Source organism: Phytophthora cinnamomi (genome assembly GCF_018691715.1).
Source record: "Phytophthora cinnamomi strain GKB4 chromosome Unknown Contig7, whole genome shotgun sequence".
Lineage (NCBI taxonomy): Eukaryota > Oomycota > Peronosporomycetes > Peronosporales > Peronosporaceae > Phytophthora > Phytophthora cinnamomi.
The window spans coordinates 540,213-555,524 of NW_027150940.1; the positions used below are offsets into that span (position 1 = coordinate 540,213).

A 15,312-nucleotide genomic window follows, 5' to 3' on the forward strand; every position below is an offset into this window, starting at 1 on the left:
TTGGCAATTAAAACGTCTCCCTGGATTTACACAAGGTGATATTTTATAGGGAAAGAACTGGGCGTTGGGATCGTCGCCGCACCTACATCGAGTACATCTTCATCTTGAAGAAGAGCAGCGCGGTGATGAAGCCAAGAGCGCTCATGACGCCGCCGAGGAACACCGGGAGCTTGTAGCCCAGCGACGTCTCCACCAAGACGGACCCGATCGCAAAGTTCAGCAGCTGGCCGAAGCAATTGGCCGAGTTGAGTGCACCGACGTAGATGCCGATCTCCCCCTCGTTGCCGAAGACGTGGATGATGACCGGCACAATGAGCGTGAACCAGGCGGACTGGGTGATGCCGGTGATGGCGACGACGAACACGTTGAAGCTGACGCTACTGGTCCAGGCCATGATCATCAGCAACATCTGCGGGATCGTCGAAAGGGTCAGGACCCACTTGACACCGAACCGGTGCACCAGGTACGGCAGCGTCCACGAGTAAAAGTAGCCCACGATGTTGAACAGCAAGTCCGCTCGTCCGCCAGCGATGCTGACTCCGTCATTGTACTCCTTCTGCTCGGCGGTGCACGGGTTGCAGGAGTCGGCGTTCTCAGCCGAGCCGTTGTACACCTCAAGGCCGAAGAACTGACCCTTGTTGCCATTGTACGCCGTGTAGCCGTACTCCACGAAGAAGAAACATACGCCGTAGATGGCGAGCACACCGGGCAGCGTGCGGATGCCGTTGTAGACGGAGGCGAAGGCACGGCCGATACGCTTCCAGGTCGAGACGGCGTCCACCTTGCTGGGGTCCAGCGGGGTCTCCTGGGCGAACACCACAGCGACGGTGATGCAGATGAACATGGTGCCCGACAGCATCCACATGAACTCGTGCATAGTCTCGTGGGCGGCTCCGAAGAACTCGATGTAGCCGGCGACGAGGATCGATCCGAGCGTGGACCAGGCCGAGCCTAGAGCAGCGCCGGTGGTCTGGCGATCTCCAGCAAGGTCGGCGACGAGCAGCATGGCCGGAGTCAGCACGACGTTGACGGTGATGTCCATCCAGAGGTAGAAGAACACGGTGAAGACCGCCGTCCACGTGCGGTCGGTCTTCTGGCCGTCGGTGCCGTCACCGTGGTCGCCCAGAGCTTCTCCCATGTCTCGGGTGTAGCTCATGGCGATCCAGCAAATGATGCTGAGGATGCCGGCGACGATGAGAAAAGGTCTGCGGCGACCCATTTTGGCGGTACTGCGGTCACTGAGCACGCCAACGCTGGGGCCGACCAGCAGGCCGACAATGGGGCCAATGAACTGCGTCACTTGCACGGCGAAGTTGGGCAGCATCGTCGACAGGTACGGGCCCAGCGCAGCCCATTGGGCCGACCAGGCCATGCTGATCGCCAAGCCCGGCAAGGAGGCCGCGAGCAGCAGCCAGATCGGCGGGTGCGACAGCGGGGCCTGGTCACCGCCGCCACCTTTCATGGTCCCGGGCTTGGGCGAGTTCTGCAGGTCGTAGCCTTTCTCGATGTCTGCCATCTCTGGTCAAGCTGGAATTGGGGTCGAGTCGATCCACGTGAGCGAATTGGAGAATGACTACGAGCTGGAAAGATGCTGCGGGTTGCTGTAATGTAGCAGAGCCAGCCCGTGCGGTGGTGCCTGTTATTGACTATAATACATGTATCCTGCGTCCATAACCACCCGTGATACTAGCAACACATGCACAACCCCATAACACCATAAACAGCAAAGCTTCTGCTGTTGAGCATGAGCAGATGGGAAGCTGGGTCGCCATTGCCGCAGCACTTGGAATTTGCGGCGGGAGGAACGGATTGAACAAGTGGAACAGCGGCGGCAGGGGATGACCAGCCAGCTTGTACTGTACAATAACTCGGTTAACGCTCTTGTCTGCTTCGCTGCCACGAGGACGTTGCCAGCGTCTCGATGGACAAGAAGCATTACATGTACAGTACCACCAACACATTGCATGATGCAGCCTCAAGTCGACGGAGGCCACCCGCGTGGAAGCGGTGCCCTCCCGTTAAAACTTGCAGCTGGTGATGAACCTGCACACTCTCCGGACAGGAAGTAATCAGCTGATTTGATCTCTTCGTCCTCTCTGCCCCCGTTCAGTGAAGCACCGCGGCCAGCTGGGGTCTCGTTGTAATACATTCCGAGGGGAAAATGACTACATGTTCTGCATTAAATTTGTGATATGGTTGTGAGTCAGGAACCGGCCTCAGGCCGGTTCCTAACGGGATCATGCTCGGATCATGATCCTCTTTATAAAGTGCTGATTGGCTGATTAGAATACATCTGGAGGGTTCGGTATGACATATATAAAGTGCTGATTGGCTGGTTAGATCTAACCCAAGAGCGTGATCCACTTTCGGATCACGCACGGATCACAAGTTGTGATTCACCACAAATAACAAGCTAGCACAATGAAGGTGTCTCGGATTTCCGCGTGTGTTGCCGCGGTTGCGATAGCGAACGAATACAGTCGCCGAAAACGTGCGAAAGTTGTTAAGCGTGACCGCCTAAACTGGGAACGTCATAGAGAATTGTCATAGTCGTTGTGAATGCTATGATAATCTAGGAAAATAGACTTGGATTCACTATGGTGGGAGAGTAATGTGCCAGATTTACAGCGCTTGTGATACGGAGGAAATCACTTACGTATGAAGGACAACATCGCTCTGTTCAAGCAAATGGATAAGATTATGATCGCGCCGTTTGAGGTGAAAGAATGGTTGGGCCACACAGCAAAACCGCCGCTTCTTATGAAGACGCCTCGGAAGAGGTGATTACATAATATATAATATGCGTGGCATATTCGAAGTACTGGCGCCGTCAGCATGATCGCTGAAAGTCCGGAATCGAGCGAGTCATGCTCCGATTGAAGAGGATATTTAATTCGAAGTGAATGGTCAGCTGAAAAATGCGCCAGAACGTGCTGCTGTTCGATAGAGCCTTAGGGCACACCAAGCAGCGGATAGAGCACGGAGCTAACATCAGAATTCATTTTGCTATCCGCACCACTGGTAATACATTCGTTTCATACGATGTGTTCGGAGTTCTAATTGGATCCTTCGCATGTTTCAAGTTAGGCAGTGTTCAATTGCTGCGATAAGTGAATGCCACAAACCGCCTTGCCTCATCTCAGCGAGAAGCTTATGTGAAGCCTTCGCTTCCGCAGTCGATCGAGCTCAGAATATCACCTTGTATGTATCCACTTGACGGGTTGGCTATCAGGTGTGCTTCCCTAATTAAAATGAAAACCCGACATGCGCGACAGCAATGAGCGCCACGACTTCAGCTGGAGCAAGAATCCAGTACTGGCTACTGAGTCGAGAGGCATAGCCTAGAAACTGTGACCACCCGTGCTGTTCGCGCAAGTATGCCCTTGTAACCCGGGCGAGTTATAACAAACTCTGTGTTGAGTGTTGTTCTCCTTCGTCGTCTTCAGCCAAGACATTTTGGATCCACTTGGTCAAAGCCCCTGCAACTTGCTCTGCTCGGGTCTTTTGCACATTGTGGCCTCCACCAGCAAACGCAAGACGCGGACCAGGATAGCACAGTCGAGCGAGCTCTAGCGGGATCTCTTCCTCCATGAATTCATCGTTTTGCGACCACGCGACGAGAGACGGCAGCTTCTGTCTGCGTAGCGTATCAACTTGCTCTCGAATCACGCCAAAGTCGGTGGTTCCTGCACGTACAAGACCGGCAACGTAGTGTCCCGGTGGTGCATCTCGAGGGAAGCCCAACAGTCTGGTGTAGATCATCTTGACGAACGGCGGTATCAACGCATTAACGAGTGGATTCCGCATCCGCATTATGTTGACAACCATTGCACTCTCTTTTGGTCGTAGCACCTTGTGAGGTCGACAGCCTGCAGGAGCCAGCAACGCCATCCCTCGAATCTTGATCTCGTTGCGTGGGTTACTGTGATACTCGTGTCTCTCGGTCGCATGTAGGGCGGCCATATTGATCACAGTGTGCGCACCGAAGGAGTGGCCGACCAAGAACACACTGTCGCTTCCCTCTTGTCCTGCACAGAGCGTCTTCACCGCTTCTAGAGCCAACCCAGCAGTCGGTAGCGCGCTGATGTCCTCGAGATAGTGCTCTTTCGCAACCTTTGAGCCCGCGTAGCCTGGCAGGTTGATCCCAATGATCCTCAAGTGCGGGTGGTGCTCCAGCACCGGAACGAGGTGGCGGAAGTCGTTGTAGCTGCCTGGAGCGCCATGTACCAGCACAATTGTCACCGGCGCTTCGTGGCCACGCAACGCTTCTTCTAGCGGCGGGACGTCGGCGTATTCGAGCGCGCACCGGCCGCGAATGTCCAGATACTCTGGCGAAGGAAGAGGCGGCGGCGGAGCGCGAGCTTCACGCGGGGATGCCACCTCCACTCGAGGCAGGAAGTCCCAGCGGTCGTACGACTTGCGCGTGATAGCAGACGAAAGCAACCGCGCGCGAGGAACGCGCCGCAGCATTGTCCAGTTCAGATCCAGTCCGACGTAATGTCGACTCGACACTTTGGATCTATGTACGCGCGGCGTGAGGTTGCATTTCTGAAGGAGACCTTGCAGCTGTGGGACAAAGGCTCACCATCCTTGTAGGCGCGTCACTCGGGAATCAGAGACCAAGGTGCCAAGCATGAAGGCGGCGGTGCGCTGTGTCGGAAGAGCTGCCAGGCAGCGCAGCGTTGCAAGTTTCAACCGGAGATTCCCGAGATCGCTGATAGCCCAGCAGCAGTTGGTGTCCTCGACTCGTCCAGTTCTAGCTGCGGCCTCGTTCTCTACCATCACGGACTCTGCTGCTGCTGGCAAGCCACGTCGCCCTTCGTCTCCGCCGCTGCCGGAGCCGAAGTTCATTGACGTGGACGGCAAGTGCACCATCGAGTACATCGACGTCAAGCCTGAGGATCTTACTGCCGCGACGCCGACGTTGGTGCTGATCCATGGCGCGCCGGGGACGTACCGAGACTTCCGTCACATCATCCCGCTGCTGAAATACCGCGGCGTGCGCGTCGTTGGCGTGAACCTCCCAGGTTTCGCAGGCTCGACGGTCTTGGACACCACCAACTACTACGAACACATCAGCGCGGTGCCGTCCGTCCAGCTCACGTACAGGGCCATGCAGGGCGTGCTCAAGGACAGCGACAACGTGTTCGTGCTCGGCCACTCGTTCGGCGCCCACGCCGCTGTGCACTTCACGGGCATCAACGCGGACGAGCAGCAGATCGGCATCAAAGGATTGGTGCTTCTCGCTGGGGCGGGACACCGGCCGCACCACGCGCTGAGCCCGCGCTTGATTGACTTGCTGTGGAAGATGCTGCGGTCCGGCGTGCCGGCGGTGGAGACTGCGTCCAAGTGGCTCGTCCGCCAGCTCTACATCAAGTCGTTCAAGTTCCCGGACAGCAAACTGCCCGACTACTTCACGGCTGGCATCGTGCGCTGCGCCACCGCCGACTTCGCGCTGTTCGCGCAGCACCTGGAGAAGAACCGGTCGCTGCCCAGCTTCCTGGCCTGGGCCAAGGACGACGCGCTCATCGAGGAGGACATCTTCCTGGACGTGGGCGCAGTGTGCCACCCGGGGCCGCGCCTGGCCTTCGAGCGCGGCGGCCACAACGTGCAGAAGACCAAGGCCAGCTTCCTGGCCGACGAGCTCGCCGCCTGGATGCAGAACGTCGTACAGGGCAAGGAGCGCGGCGAAGTGTACTCCACCAGCGTGGACATCCACCCCTGAGTACACATCCTGGATAGACTTGTAGTTGCAGTGCCGTCCGTGTCACTGCAACTTGACCATACAGTGTACATGTAGCCATGTGTGCAATCCCACCCTTCCTCCCCTTCCCCTCGCCCTTCTCCCATTCGCCAAAACGCCGTCTCCAAACTCCCTCATTGGCGGAAAGTCCGCGACGTACCAGATTTCGGGCACAGCTGTCGCATGGGAGGAGGAATCAGCTTCCGCTCCTTCTTTCGAGATTCTCTCGACCAGTAGCTTCCATAGCCCAACTGCTCTGTATCAATCACTGCAGGCCATGACGCTCTCGTCGCCGACGCTCCCCGCGCGCGGCAGCAGCGGCAGCGACCCCGCCAGCTACCTGGCCAAGCCTCGGCGCGCACGCGGCAGCGTGGACTCCACCACGTCGTCCAGCGGCGGCGGCGGCAGCGCCAGCAGCTCGGTGCTGCGCGTGTCGCGCGAGGTGGAGAACATCGGCGCGCGCGTGCCCATGTCCAAGAAGCGCGTGACGTGGCGCTTCGTGCTGGCGGGCTCGGAGCAGGTGCACACGGTCATGCTGGAGCACAGCCGCATCTCGGCCAAGAAGCGGCTGAAGCTGGACGGCCGCCGGCTCTTCAGCTCGGACGCGTACGCCACCAACTGGCACTACGACTTCCACGTGGGCGCGGAGGCGCTCGCGCCCTTCCGCGTGGTGATCCGCGACGTCAAGTCGTCGGTCGTGGACCAGGGAAGGCTCGAGACGGCCTACGACCTCGTGGCGGACGGCGTGGCCTGGGACCAGCTCGCCGAGCGGTTCCTGCCCGTGGCGCACCGCCACCACACGGCGTCCGTCTGGAGCAGCGACATGTACGTGCGGCGCGTGGAGGACACGCGCGGCGAGCTGCTCAGCGACGGCGACGAGCGGCCGCCGGGCACGCTGCTCACCTGGACGTTCGCGTTCGGCGTGAGCGGCGGCGTGCACAAGCTGGAGCTGAGGGACCTGGAGAAGGGTGAGTTCGTCGTGGTGCTGGACTGCAGGGAGCTCAAGAGAGTGAGCTTCGACGACATTGAAGGCGAGATGTGGGAGTTCGAGTACGACCTGGAGGACCAGCACGAACTCGACTTGGTCGTGGCGCTCACGGACGACAACCAGAAGACGTACGACTTCTTCATCGACGGCAGCGCGTGGAAGGACATCAGTCCGACCAACTTCGTGCTGGAGTCGGGGTGGTACCCGGTGTATTCGCGCTCCAGGAGCGCCGTTTACTTCCGCCACGAAGGCACGGGCAACACCCAGTGGGAGAAGCCCGTCGTGGACCGCGCGGACGTGCACGCTAGCCGACCACTGCAGGAGTTCGAGCAGGTGTCGCCCGGGTCGCAGGGACTGGAGGATCTGATCCATGGCATGCATGTTGTTACAACGATTAAGGAGGAGGCGGATGACGAGCCTGACAGCGAGCAGGAGCACGCGCCGCAGCTTGTGCCGATGAAACAACCATTGCAACCTGTTCAGGAAGTGCCGGAGGTGCAGGAGGCGAACCTTATTGACTTTTCCGACGTGGCTGTGCACTCGTCGCCGGTGAAGAAGCCGCAGCAGAACGGATATGAAGGCTTCGACCCGTTCAACCCTGCCACGCACGCAGGCTTCGTCCACAAGGAACAGAGGGGCCCGCAGTCGCAGCCGCAAGTGGATCTGCTGGGACTTTAGAGGAGACAGACAAGTCCGTGTCAGGTCTATCTGGTGAGTTCGAGCGACTGCTGTGCGTGCATGAAGCAGTGCGTTATTTATGTTCAGGAAAAAGGTTCGTAGTTGCATTGATAATGAGGCCGATAACTTAGCAGAAGTGCTTTCAGGCAGGTGCAGTGATCGGGTAGATAATGCCTAACATCAGCTAATTACGTGAGGTCTTTCTTATTGTGTAGAGGGTGTTTGATGCGATGACGCCTAGTGCAGTAGCTTCTTGATGAGCTCGTTGAGCGGTTCCTGCTCGCGTTTGTCCACAAGGTCGAACTGCGTGACGAAGGCTATGAAGTGCTTGAAGCACGAGTTCAGATGCGCCTCGGCACCAATGCTGACGATCTTGTCGAAGTGCGAATAGTACACGTGCGCGTACACTCGGAAGAGGCGGCGGAAGATGTTCTTCACGACCGACTGGAAGCCACGGCAGTACGGAGCTCCCTCGCGTGTTGGGAAGAGTGTTTCGTCGCTGAGCAGCTCCTCGACCCACGTCATGAGCATGTCGATGTACTCGGGGGCCGCGAGCTTCGCCGGCGTCTTGTACTCCTTGCCGTCCTTCCACAAGTACTCGAACTTAGGCCCAGCACGCATCTCAGGGCACGACGCGCACGTGCAGAACTCAAGTATTGTGCCGTAAATGATGCTGATCTCGTTGAAGAAGTCCACCGCTGACACAGAAGTAAACTCCTCAGCCTAGCATTATCTCCAGTAGAACGTCGATGAGCTTTAACGTACTGTGGACAGCGAGCCATTCGTTCAGGTCCTCCCCGTCGGGTAGTGCGACGGCATTCCTCATATCCCCACTGCGTCCCCCACAACAACAGCAACAACGTGAGACCCTAAAAGGCAACTAGTTCGTCTACAACTTCAGCAAAAAAGAGTGATGGTGCCGTACTTGCCCAGCGTGGCCTGCGCCTGCTTGTGGAGGTCGTAGCGCTTGGTGCCGTGGCTGTGGCTCTTCTGCGGCCTGAAGGTCTTGTTGCGGTTGAACAGGTTGTTCATCGTCACTAGAGTCTTCTGTTCACTTCCAACCGGTAAATGAACACCTCCATCAGCCTCTTCAACGCAAGTGTAGCCATGAATAGCCTATCACCACAGAACCGTTACGCTGGTCGAATTCGTACTTAGCTACGCTCACGGTCTCCCCTACGTAATGATCCGCGGCATCCGTGAGCTCGTGGGCCCCGAGAGTGTGGGGGTCACCCTCCCCCACGAGCACGTTCTGCACAACATCGGGGCTCTGGCTGCAACCACCGACTCTAATGCAGACCTGGAGATCCGCACCGAAGACTTGATCGACTACCGTCGAGCGCCTTTTGCTCACGGGGGGCGCAACCTGCTGCTCCAGAAGGAGGACGAAGCTTTTCGAGAACTCGAGCGACTGCAGCAATGCGGAGATGAGAAGCTGAAGCCCCTGGTGGTGGACGTCACGCTGCCGGCGGAAGGACGCGACGTGTTCGTGAAGGAGCGGCTGCATTTGGCCAAGAGGCTGAAGGACCTGACTCTGCTGACGGTCACGACGTTCGAGATTGAGCGGATCACCGACGAGTTTTCCATCGGGTTGTCGCCGGAAGAACAGAGCGAGCGCATTGCCAAGACGCTGGAGGCGGAGCTGATGTTCGGTATTGAGAAGGCCGGAGTGGTGGCGTTCCCAGGCACGATGTACCAGCAGATCCACGTGAAGAGCGGACAACTCAGTGCGAAGGAGGAGATTCTGGTGCACGGTCTTGCGATGGTACGAAGTTGATACGGACGCGTTTGTGCGTACTTGAGGTTGGAGCTGACGTCGGTGGTGCTGTATTGACAGGCACAAGCGCAAACCCATGCTCCGCTTTATCTGTCGTTTTCCAAGGATGAGGCCGGAGAGACGACTGGCCTTGAGCAGTCTGTTCAAGTTTGGATTCGAACGCTACTGGATGCAGGCGCCGAGAGCAAAAAACTTGTCGTTTGTCATGCCGATCGCTGGTGTGGGGGAAGTCTCCAGGGCCCTGAGTATGCGTTTCTGCTGCAGTTGCTTGGCTTGGGTGTTTCGGTGCTGTTTGATCTCGTTGGTCTGCTGGCTGTGAGCGATGTGGTGCTGGTCAACCCAACCATGACGAACGTGTCGATTCCTTTTGAGGCTTCTGAACGAGAAACCAGTGAGCCTCCTCCTGATAGCCGGCTCGTCGAGTGGATCGCCAGCCTCCTGAAAGATCAGCCAAGGTATTTGCCGCAGATTCTCCTGTCGACCAATGTTCACCAGCGAATTCAGTATCGCCGCTACGGAGGAGGAGGCTACGCATATCTGTTTGAGAACTTCAAACATCGTCTTATGCGTCAAGGCGTCAATTCAATCCAGTGGGATGAGATCGTCCATGCCAATATTGTGAACTTGCTGGCTTGGTACGTGCCTCCAGACGCCCCACCGATCCCGAAAAACTACCTGCAGTGCTCTATCTGTGGAAACTACTTCGAGCCAATCGAGGGAGAATACTTCACCAAGTTCACGTTCACGTACTGCGGAACCAAGTGCCTTCGCCATCATAGCCGACAAAAGTTTGCCCCGCTTCCACCTAAGAAGTAAAATTGAGTGCGCGGCATATAACTAGTGTCTACTGGCACTATTAAGACCTGTGAAGAATCGAATATATCACGCGCATTTTTGGTTAAAAAAAATACTGGTGGTGCTATAATCTAGTACTTTTATTATTTTAATAAGTATTACTTAAGTACTTAAAAGTAAAATGTGTCCGTAAGGCATTCGTATTTAGCGTGATCGCCTGCTTGCCAAACCTGCCATTGATAGATCGGCCATCTTGCCAAGATGATCCCCAAGATGATCTTGGGGATCATTGTGCTAGATCGTGAAGACAAGATGCTGCTATTGCAGCATCGAAACGGAGATCACTGGTCGTTTTGCAAAGGACACAAGGAAGACACGGACACGTCGGACATCCACACGGCGGCCAGGGAACTGTTCGAGGAGACCAAGCTGCGAGTGCCCAGTTTGTGGATGGAGAGCGAGTCGTGGGAGGAGTATTGCACCCGGTGCTACCGAGAGTTCTTCAACGACCGCACTAGCAACGAGGAGGAAAACTATATCGATCGCATCACGCCATCAGATCCCAGAACCCGGCCCAGGATGTTTCGAGAGGAGTACAGATTCAGGAAGCACAACAGGGAGGTCGTTAAACGCGTTGATTTCTACGTCGCGAGAATCCGTGACCCCGCTGCACTGCAAACCCAAACCGAAGAGATCTTAAATTTTTGTTGGCTATCACTGGACCTAGTCGAGGATCAACTGAACTACGCCGAGGACCGCGAATTGTTCAATCGCGTCAAACAAGCGATATCGAAGTAAACACCTCGTTGTTAGAGAAATTCGAGAATGCGCAGTTTACTTCGGCGGGGTAGCGAAGAAATTTAGCACAGCGTTTATTCATAGGGTGGGATGGAGATAAGAACGAGCGATGTAATGAAACCCAATTAAGCCTAGCGCGGAACTGTGTCCTTCTTCATTGTCGTAAGAGCTGGCAAAGGGAAGATGCCAAGCTTGCTGTGTATCTTACCTGGTTGTAGATCAGCAAGGGTCGTGCACGAGCCTCGGCCCCCTCCACCGCCACTTCCAGACCCCAAGTATCTTCAGATCGAAGGTATTTGTAAGATCGAGTACGTCGATGTCGAGCCAATCCAACCGAAGGGCCATTGTTCAGCCACAATCGTGTGCGTTCATGGCGCTCCTGGAAGTTTTCGTGACTATCGATACGTTATCCCAATGCTTGCCGAGCAGCAACCTGGTCTTCGTATCATCGGTGTCAACCTCCCAGGCTACATGGGGTCGGAAGTGGAAACGTCCCGCTACCTCGAGACAGTCTGTGCTCTACGAGCTGCAGAGGTAGCGCTGCAAGCAATAAGACAGCTTTGCACCTCAATCGACAATGATGGAGGAGATATATTCCTCATCGGCCACTCCTTTGGAGCCCATGCGGTGATCAACATGGCGTCGATGAACGAGACGCAACGAATTGCCGGCGCAGCTGTCAACGTACTCAAAATTCGAGGCATTGCGTTGATAGCACCAGCAGGATGCGTGCCGCAGCGAATGGTAAAAGAAATACCCATAAAGATTATGGTCATTCTCCTTCGATCTCGCAGTGCAGTCGTCGTGCGCCTGGCGACACGTTTCGTCAAGTATCTGTATACCGAGATACTTGGGTTTCCCAGAAGGACACCGGCTACTTCGTGCGTTGCGGCAATAATTCGGGCAGGCACAACGAAATTCCCATTGATTCGAGCACAGGTCACTATGCTGAAAGAGGCTACAATGCCTGTGTTCATTGCATGGGCTCTCGACGATGTTTTGGTAGAGCCTTCGATTCCGGAAGAACTCGGCAAGCTCTCACATGTGGGACCACGCCTTGAGTTCGCTGGCGGAGGCCACAATATCCAGAAGACTCGAGTTGAGCAGATTACAGCTGACTTGAGTTCGTGGATCTCTGCCACCTTAAGGGGGTGTAGTGCTACTGAGCTCGGGATGACCCAGCACTTCCCATGAGCAATTACATTAGCAAAAACTGGGAGATTTTGAAAGTTTTGTGCACAATTCAGCCCAGCGAATTACTACATAGAAAAAAATCACGATTCGTATATGAACGACCCCACCTTTGAGCCATTTTTTCTGCGCGTGATCATAGCTTGCGTGAGTGTGTGACGACACTCATGGAGGCATGAAGGGCCTCTCCACAAACACTGCTCGCGTGAGTGCGAAGGAGGTCAAAGAGGCTACGAGTAAAGATTCTGTCGAGAGGGATGAGCGGCTCAGAAGCGAATTTGCTCCCTGACAGCGACATCTCCGGGTCAAGTTATCGTGTTCGGATTATCCAAGGACGGTTGAACCTTGAGAATTCAGGCATAGGCACGATGCTGCGTGCAATGTTGCGAGCGACTCCAGTCTTTCCCGCGCCTTGCATCAAGACACTTTCTCCAAGCAACTGCAGGATTCGCAGACACTACTCGATACTCAACTTGCTTCCGAGTAGAAAGGAACTGGTTCCGCGGGGGAGTCGAACACAGCCACCTCCGTTGCCGCCGCCGAAATATGTCGGGATTCAAGGTCACTGCACACTTGAGTACGTCGACATCCAGCCCAGTGGCGAGGAGCCTCTGGCGGACAAACCTGTGACGATTGTGATGCTGCATGGTGCCCCCGGCAGCTACCAGGACTTCCGCTACCTCATACCACTCGTGCAGCGTCCCCGGGTGAGGATTGTTGGCATCAACCTCCCAGGCTACGCGGGATCCACCGTGGCTAAGTCGCATTATCTGGAAAGCATCAGTGCGCTTCCAACGGCAAAGTTGATACTTGACGCACTAAAGCAACTGTGCGGAGGGGCCGACGGGGACGAGAATGTATTCATGGTAGGCCACTCGTTCGGTGCACACACTGCGATCAACGTGGCAGCGCTGAATGCAGCGATGAAGTCGACATCCCAATCCAAAGCCTCCATAAATTTTCGTGGAATGGCACTGTTATCTCCGGTCGGCTGCAGTCCTCACCATGTAATGCGTCCTCGGGCTAACGCGCTGGTGATCAAGATGCTGGATTCGGGGAACCCACTGCTAGTCTCTTTCGCGTCTCACGCCGTCAAAGCTATCTACACCAAGCTGTTGCGCTTCCCCACGGACTGGCCCGTGGATCCATTTATTGCGGCCGTTGTCCGCGCTGGAACCACTGACTTTGATCTTGTTCGCGAGCAAGTCGCTCTTCTGAGCAGTCTCAACTTGCCTACACTGATCGCGTGGTCGCAATCCGACGAGTATATCCAAGAAGAAGTTCCATTAGAGCTGGAGCAGCTATCCTATGCTGGCCCCCGCCTCGCATTCGCAGGTGGTGGCCACAATATCCAGAAAACTCGAGTCGAGCCCATTGCAGACGCTATCAACGGTTGGATTGCGGATGTGTTGTCAAACGAACATGTACTCGTGAACAAGAACACGACGCAATTTCTGCCGTAGCAGGATCACTGGAGGCCAGGAGCGTTCGAGCAATGACAAAATATACCATCTACCGATAAAAAAATGTTTACGCAGAGATACACCGACACCAACCAACCTCCACATAACAGGGAACTCGTTTTTTCCCACCACACTAGCATAGCTTCTGAAATGCCAATACATCGTATCACCAAAAACATTTACCCCTAGTATCGTGATCATACTTGAAGTAACACCGTGGACACTGCGTTATGATCTACGTGTTTCCACTTCCTCGACATCGCACCCGGGCAAATTCTATCACTCGTTGGAGATCAGGAGCGTCGATGCCATTGGCAAATGCGTACGCTGACAACTGAATAGCGGCTGCAAGTGCATCTCCATGACTGAGCGACTTCACTTCAGTTCGATCGTCGTCCTTCTCTACCATGCCGTCACACTCATGCTGTGGATGGGTCGCACGTCGAGACCGTGGGGCCGGCGGCAATTCCTCAGACAAAGGCATCCATTCCGGAACATTTTTCTCAGCGTTAATATACTCCACTCCAGTCATAGGCTCACTCGGATCAACCAGGGCGATTATTCTGTCCAACATGGTCGTATCTAGCGGGATCTTCGGCACATTGTGCTGTGGGAGCAGTGCCAATGTATCGCCCGAAACAATGCCGGTATGAGCCCAACAGTTACTGATGAAGTGAGTCGCCACGTGCTGCCAGGACTGAACAATGTGCTTCACAGCAGTAAGCAGTCCCATTTTTGCTTCAGTATCCCCCAAATTTCCACCGGAGCGTCGGTGGTCCAGCATCCACTGAACACCAAGTGCCTTCACGTGAACTTTGAATTGCTGGATGATGCCCGCTCGCATTGGCTGAAGGTGGGCCGGGGTACTGGGTGGCAGAAAATGCACTCGAACATTGGACAACTCAATCTCCGTCGTGCCGTGACACGGAGCGTTGTCCACCAACAGTAGCACGTGTCGGTCTTTCATCAACGCGTTGAACGCGTGCAGCCAGTCGGTAAAGTTGTCTCCCGTCATCCAGGCTTGGGCGTTGGCATAAAGCCGAACTGGAATTTGGGTCCCCTCGACCCCATTTTGCTCGCTGTGGATCACCACGGGCTCCAGCTTCTCGCTGCCGTCCATGTTACAGCACAAACCGATGCTCAAATGTTTTGGTCTTTTGGTCTCGGCAACTTGAAGTTTCCTCGGCGGCATCTGATAAAATAGTCCCGTCTCGTCCAGATTGAACACGTCCCGCGGCTCATAGTCGTCGATCAGTCTGCGCAGATTTTTGAGCGCCCCAAAAGCGTGGCGCTGTTTGAACCGGAAGACCCAGGATTTGGTCACGGACTGGCGCCCCTGCAGCAGCTCGTTGGCTTTTGTGCACAGGACCAAATCGCTCAGATCGCCCAGATCGGGCGAATTGAGCACAAATTGGTACAGGTCCCGCTCCATTTGGGGAAAGCGGCCTTCCTGATTGCGCTTGGCGTCAGGATTGAGGCTCGAGTCCTGCGGCGCCCGAAGGATGGAGCCCACGGTGGAGCGGCCCAGTAGGACGGAGAAGCGCAGCTGCGCCCAGCGAATGATGTCTTCATGGGTCAGGTCCGGGTGCGCTCGGTGGTACAGCCGCAGCTCCGCCTTCTGCGCCACCGACAAATGGGTACGGCGCGGCATGCTGGTTTGGGCACTTGGGGTGGAACGACTAATGAATGGAAGTAAGGAATTTGATTGGTCAGTAAATAAGTAAAATTATCTAATTGGTGGAATATATATAGACAATTCCCGGCCAAAATTGCAATTCCTGATCTACTGTATTTGCTCCAGCGCATCGGCGATTGGCAAAAAAAGGCAGAGGATAACGCCCATGTATTCAAATAGGGTTAGGTAACCGGAACCTGGATA

At 55.6% G+C, this 15,312-nt stretch overlaps 8 protein-coding genes across 11 annotated transcripts; 4 read left to right on the plus strand and 4 right to left on the minus strand.

Moving 5' to 3' along the window:
• Positions 1–82: 82 nt before the first annotated feature.
• IUM83_11042 (Glycoside-Pentoside-Hexuronide (GPH):Cation Symporter Family) lies at positions 83–1,516 on the minus strand (the record flags this gene model as incomplete). 3 transcript variants are annotated; one of them, XM_067935580.1, is made up of 2 exons in its annotated part: positions 400–409; positions 468–1,516. In XM_067935580.1, the coding sequence occupies 2 exons, from the start codon at positions 1,514–1,516 to the stop codon at positions 400–402; spliced, it is 1,059 nt and encodes a 352-aa protein (XP_067798793.1). The 3 variants fall into 3 exon arrangements, with proteins under 3 accessions (XP_067798794.1, XP_067798795.1, XP_067798793.1); XM_067935579.1 differs by having other exon boundaries at positions 83–1,516; XM_067935578.1 differs by having other exon boundaries at positions 83–1,372.
• Positions 1,517–3,399: 1,883 nt separating this feature from the next.
• On the minus strand, positions 3,400–4,470 carry IUM83_11043 (Serine protease; the record flags this gene model as incomplete). Its single annotated transcript, XM_067935581.1, has 1 exon — positions 3,400–4,470. One exon carries the CDS (start codon positions 4,468–4,470, stop codon positions 3,400–3,402), a length of 1,071 nt encoding a protein of 356 aa, XP_067798796.1.
• Positions 4,471–4,633: 163 nt separating this feature from the next.
• Positions 4,634–5,725, plus strand: IUM83_11044 (putative serine protease family S33; the record flags this gene model as incomplete). Its single annotated transcript, XM_067935582.1, has 1 exon — positions 4,634–5,725. The coding sequence occupies one exon, from the start codon at positions 4,634–4,636 to the stop codon at positions 5,723–5,725; it is 1,092 nt and encodes a 363-aa protein (XP_067798790.1).
• A 295-nt stretch (positions 5,726–6,020) lies between these two features.
• IUM83_11045 (WW domain) lies at positions 6,021–6,772 on the plus strand (the record flags this gene model as incomplete). The annotated part of the gene is made up of 2 exons (XM_067935583.1): positions 6,021–6,665; positions 6,740–6,772. 2 exons carry the CDS (start codon positions 6,021–6,023, stop codon positions 6,770–6,772), a joined length of 678 nt encoding a protein of 225 aa, XP_067798737.1.
• An 874-nt stretch (positions 6,773–7,646) lies between these two features.
• IUM83_11046 (Maintenance of ploidy protein mob1) lies at positions 7,647–8,441 on the minus strand (the record flags this gene model as incomplete). Its single annotated transcript, XM_067935584.1, has 3 exons — positions 7,647–8,107; positions 8,175–8,242; positions 8,335–8,441. 3 exons carry the CDS (start codon positions 8,439–8,441, stop codon positions 7,647–7,649), a joined length of 636 nt encoding a protein of 211 aa, XP_067798738.1.
• Positions 8,442–8,592: 151 nt separating this feature from the next.
• IUM83_11047 (Phosphotriesterase-related protein) lies at positions 8,593–10,002 on the plus strand (the record flags this gene model as incomplete). Its single annotated transcript, XM_067935585.1, has 2 exons — positions 8,593–9,174; positions 9,247–10,002. The coding sequence occupies 2 exons, from the start codon at positions 8,593–8,595 to the stop codon at positions 10,000–10,002; spliced, it is 1,338 nt and encodes a 445-aa protein (XP_067798739.1).
• Positions 10,003–10,242: 240 nt separating this feature from the next.
• Positions 10,243–10,779, plus strand: IUM83_11048 (NUDIX domain-containing protein; the record flags this gene model as incomplete). Of its 2 annotated transcripts, XM_067935586.1 has the most annotated exons (2): positions 10,243–10,466; positions 10,541–10,610. In XM_067935586.1, 2 exons carry the CDS (start codon positions 10,243–10,245, stop codon positions 10,608–10,610), a joined length of 294 nt encoding a protein of 97 aa, XP_067798740.1. The 2 variants fall into 2 exon arrangements, with proteins under 2 accessions (XP_067798740.1, XP_067798741.1); XM_067935587.1 differs by having other exon boundaries at positions 10,243–10,779.
• A 2,889-nt stretch (positions 10,780–13,668) lies between these two features.
• IUM83_11049 (CENP-b protein 1) lies at positions 13,669–15,084 on the minus strand (the record flags this gene model as incomplete). Its single annotated transcript, XM_067935588.1, has 1 exon — positions 13,669–15,084. One exon carries the CDS (start codon positions 15,082–15,084, stop codon positions 13,669–13,671), a length of 1,416 nt encoding a protein of 471 aa, XP_067798742.1.
• Positions 15,085–15,312: the final 228 nt, after the last annotated feature.